Consider the following 4636-nt stretch of genomic DNA (forward strand, 5'->3'; position numbering starts at 1 on the left):
AAGAATGACAAAATCAACGATCGTTGCATGACTAATAAAATCAACTATACGTGAGTGTGAGATAAGGGCTGCAGGGAAGGCTGTGACAGTTGATCATAAAGCCTAGATATAACCAGAGATGAGAGCTGCATAGGCCAGTTGAAAGCTTCATCGGATAAAACTTTCCTTTGTCCTTGAAGACAGAATCCTCCAACACGTGATTGTCTCTCTCCTCCTCATTTCGCCTGCAGCCCTTTTCATGTATCAAAACCTCCAACATCTGTAACTTTCGTCTTCTGCACCAAGCTCCCAAACTTGTTTCTCGATCGTTTGCTTCATTGAAAATGGAAGGTGATTGTTCCGCCGAAAGAACTGCCCATACCAACCCGGCCAGTACCGGCCCTCATGGTGCGCCTGCAGTTCAATCCTCAGTGGAAGAAGTTGCTCTTATTGTCCCAGTCACAGATGATTCCTCTTTGCCTGTCATGACTTTCAGGATGTGGGTTCTTGGCGTCCTATCCTGCATTCTTTTGATGTTTTTTAACACGTTCTTCGCCTACCGCACTCAGCCTCTCACAGTGTCGGCTACATTTGCTCAAATAGCTGTCCTTCCAATCGGTCGATTTATGGCAGCTGTCCTTCCCAGAACCCAATTTAGAGTGCCCTTGCTTGATTCAAGCTTTTCTCTTAATCCAGGACCATTCAACATAAAGGAGCACGTCCTCATTAGCATTTTTGCAAACGCTGGCGTGTCGTTTGGCGGTGGAGATGCATACTCCGTCGGGGCAATCAATATAATGAAAGCGTTCTACAAAAAGAATATTCACTTCATTATGGGCCTGCTGATTGTGCTGACAACGCAAGTAAAGTTTTTCTTTTTTTCTTCTTTCTTTTATTATTTTGGGGTCCTTGCCCTTGACTTAATTAGGAGTATCAAGCCAGTACGTCAGGCCCTACAATCTCATCTCGTCAGATAGTTTTATTTAAGGATTGTGTTTGTTTGTGCCTGAAAAGGTGCTTGGGTACGGATGGGCTGGCATGTTTCGAAGATACCTAGTTCAACCAGCACATATGTGGTGGCCCTCGAACTTACTTCAAGTCTCCCTCTTCAGGTGTGGGCTTATTATCGTCTTATACCTTATGCAGTGCATGGATATTCATTCGTAATCAGCAAAATCGGGAATTCACTTTGGCTTTGCGAATAAATCTGTTAATTCCAACGGTCGAGCCTTGAGGATGCAGTGGATAATTATTAATGAGATGTTTTCAATTGCATGCATTTCAGGACCCTACATGAGAATGACGTCCGTACAAGAAAGGGATTGACTAGAATGCAGTTCTTTTTTATTGCCACAATGGTTAGCTTCACCTATTATACATTACCAGGCTACTTATTCAGTGTCCTTACATTTCTATCCTGGATATGCTGGATTTCGCCTCGCAATGTTAAGGCAAATCAAATTGGTTCTGGTTTTCATGGTTTGGGTATGGGAGCAATCTCACTAGACTGGGCTGGAGTATCATCCTATCTTGGGAGCCCACTTGTTACACCATGGTGTTCGATTGCCAACATTGGCATTGGCTTTATGCTCTTCATCTACCTTGTTGTGCCGGCTGCATATTGGGGGAACTTGTATGAAGCAAAGACGTTTGCACTATATTCAAGTCAGCTTTACACAGACCGAGGAAGCAATTACAACATCTCTCACGTGTTGACCCCGGATTTTACTTTTGATATCCAGGCCTACAAGAACTATAGCAACGTATACTTGAGCACCCTTTTTGCCCTTTCCATAGGGTTTGGATTTGCAAGGATTGCTGCTACTCTTACTCATGTGGCTTTGTTCCATGGAAAGTACGTAATCTGACACAGATCTTCCAATCAAATATGGGAAAGTCTGCTTCTTGTTATTACCTATTGCTTGCATGCGGTTTGACATTTTATTTTGGCAGGGAAATCCTTGAGCGTAGTCGATTTGCCATGAAGGACGAGAACTCAGATGTACACTCACAACTAATGGGACAATACATGGAAGTTCCTCAGAGCTGGTTTATAATCCTTCTATTGGTCAGTCTTGCAATTTCCCTTATGGTCTCCATTGTTTGGGAGGAGGATGTTCAGCTTCCATGGTGGGGTGTGCTTTTGGCTTGTGGCATTGCATCACTTTTCACTCTTCCCATTGGGGTAATCACAGCAACAACCAACCAGGTTTCTTTCCTCTCAAACTTTGCAGTTCTCTTTTATTCTTCATTGAAAGGCATGAGTGATCCGGATTCTCTTCAAGTCGAAACTTTTGTCCAGTTCCATAAGTGTGATGTTTTGGACTCTCTCACTAGACAATAATTTGATGAGCTGTGGGATCTAATTGAAACAGCACCCTGGATTCAATGTTTTGGCCGAGTTTTTGATTGGCTATCTACTTCCAGGGAGGCCCATAGCAAACACCATATTCAAGACATATGGCAGAATAAGTATGACTCATGCTGTATCATTCCTAGCCGACCTAAAGCTTGGTCACTACATGAAGATTCCACCAAGATGCATGTATACAGCACAGGTGATCTTCATTGTGATTGCAATTAGCATTATCTTTGCATTATAACTTTTTGTGTGGCCTCATCTCTTTCACTAATTGCACCTGCCAGTAACCTGGGCCTGCTTATACACACACATTCATGCACAAACAGGTCACAAAAGCAGGTTCACATAAGTATTCACAAAATTAATACTAGAACATAGTTCAAAAATCTTGCCGGAAAAACATTGTTCTCCTCTATTGGAAGCTCACGTACGTGTAATCTGTCTACAGCTTGTGGGCACATTGATTGCCGGTACAGTCAACATGTGTGTTGCATGGTGGATGCTTACTTCGATTCAATCCATTTGCGATCTGAATAAACTTCCTCCTGGGAGCCCTTGGACATGCCCCAAAGACCATGTTGCATTTGATTCCTCTGTCCTGTGGGGCCTCATAGGGCCAAGACATCTCTTTGGATCACTTGGCATTTACAAGAACCTCACCTGGTTTTTTCTGTTTGGGGCTTTCCTACCTGTTATAATTTGGATTCTTAGCAAAGTCTTTCCAAGATCAGGTTGGATAGCTCTAATCAATATTCCAGTGCTGCTTGGAGGATTTTCAAGCACGCCTCCAGCCAGGCCTGTAAACATTGCAACATGGTTACTAGTAGGCACGTTTTTCAACTGCTACATTTTTCATTTCAGGAAAAGATGGTGGCAACGGTACAATTATGTACTTTCTGCAGCTCTTGATGCTGGTACCGCATTTATGGGAGTACTACTTTATTTCACACTTGGGTTGACAGAGAAAAAACTTCATTGGTGGGGCACAGAGATTGATCATTGCCCGCTTGCTACATGCCCCACTGCCTCAGGTATTGTGGTTAAAGGATGCCCAGTGTTCTGACCGGGGTTAGATAAATATCCTGGGGAAAATTCAAAACAGGCTTAGATGGAAAGAATTCTGGAAACCACCATTTTGGGGGTAGCTCAGAGGAGAAACTTTATCTTAAAGATTTTAAATTGCACATTTCTAGACTCTTTAGGCATTATGGTGAGACTGTCTATTGGGCTGTGCATAAACTTGTTCAAATCTGACAAGATTATTGAAGATCACAGCAGAGGCCCGACCCAAAAAAGAACAGGTTGACAACTCTATTTGCTTAAATCGAATTTGCTAAATCTAAAGAAGGTTGCTATTACTGCAATTAGTTTTGATATATGATGCTTGCCTTGCTCCTGGAGAACAAATTGTAATCGAACACGTAAATTTTTACAGTCTAGTCCTCACTGTTTGAGCAGGCCTGTTCCTTATTATATTTGACTTCAGCCTTATTTTGGAAGCTTGTCTCTAACGTTTCCTTGTCTATGCAAAGGAATGATTCAATCCAAACGGAGCTCTTCCCAACTGTTGGGGGTTGTAAGGGACACTTAGACCACATTTGTAAAGATTTAACATGGGATACATTGTTATTCACTACATCTCGGTCCTTTAATTTGCTGCATGAATTGCATTTGTTGGCCAATTGGGCCAAATCATTTGTGATAGAGGCCTATGGCAAATTTGGCAGACACTTTTTGATGTGGTCCAAGTGCTTGGCAAGGCACTTTATGACCTTTTCCATACTCATACAGTGTTGAAATACTTCAGCTCGTGTCCTTGTCATGTTCCTAGCTCCTACCATGAGGTAGGATAGCCACATGACCAGGTTGTGTGAAGTTACGAGGAAACAGCAAAAACTATGCATGATACTTGCTAAAATGGATGAAACACATGCTCCCATTTCATCTGACCACACGCATGCATGCTCATGCTACGGGCATAATTTTGGTTCGCAAAGGTGATTTTAAGTGAATGTATTCCACATATTCATCTCCAATATATTGTCACCATATTGTGAGCAAGTTGTATCGCCAAGTATGTCCTCTCCTCTCCTCAACACTATCGCCCCACCTGCTGCTACATAAATGTTGCTTCAGTCTCGATTATTCACAAGTTTAGTGGTTAGTGCTCATCGCCTATTCCAAGGAGTGGCCAGGGTAGTATGCTCCATCGCTTGATAGCATGAGAATACTTCAAAATATGATGAGGCCTTCATCAAGTGTTGTTTGATATACAAAGGCTAAATGGTCCATTGA

At 42.4% G+C, this 4636-nt stretch overlaps 1 protein-coding gene across 1 annotated transcript; it reads left to right on the forward strand.

Moving 5' to 3' along the window:
- Positions 1 to 323: 323 nt before the first annotated feature.
- LOC147905872 (oligopeptide transporter 3-like) lies at positions 324 to 3404 on the forward strand. Its single transcript, XM_087379398.1, has 6 exons — positions 324 to 842; positions 994 to 1091; positions 1265 to 1834; positions 1933 to 2188; positions 2355 to 2537; positions 2790 to 3404. Exons 1-6 carry the CDS (start codon positions 324 to 326, stop codon positions 3402 to 3404), a joined length of 2241 nt encoding a protein of 746 aa, XP_087235524.1.
- Positions 3405 to 4636: the final 1232 nt, after the last annotated feature.

The sequence above is a fragment of the Dipteris shenzhenensis genome, chromosome 1 (assembly GCF_047967505.1).
Source record: "Dipteris shenzhenensis isolate YYH24624 ecotype China chromosome 1, Dip_SZ_1.0, whole genome shotgun sequence".
In the NCBI taxonomy this organism is placed as follows: Eukaryota; Viridiplantae; Streptophyta; class Polypodiopsida; order Gleicheniales; family Dipteridaceae; genus Dipteris; species Dipteris shenzhenensis.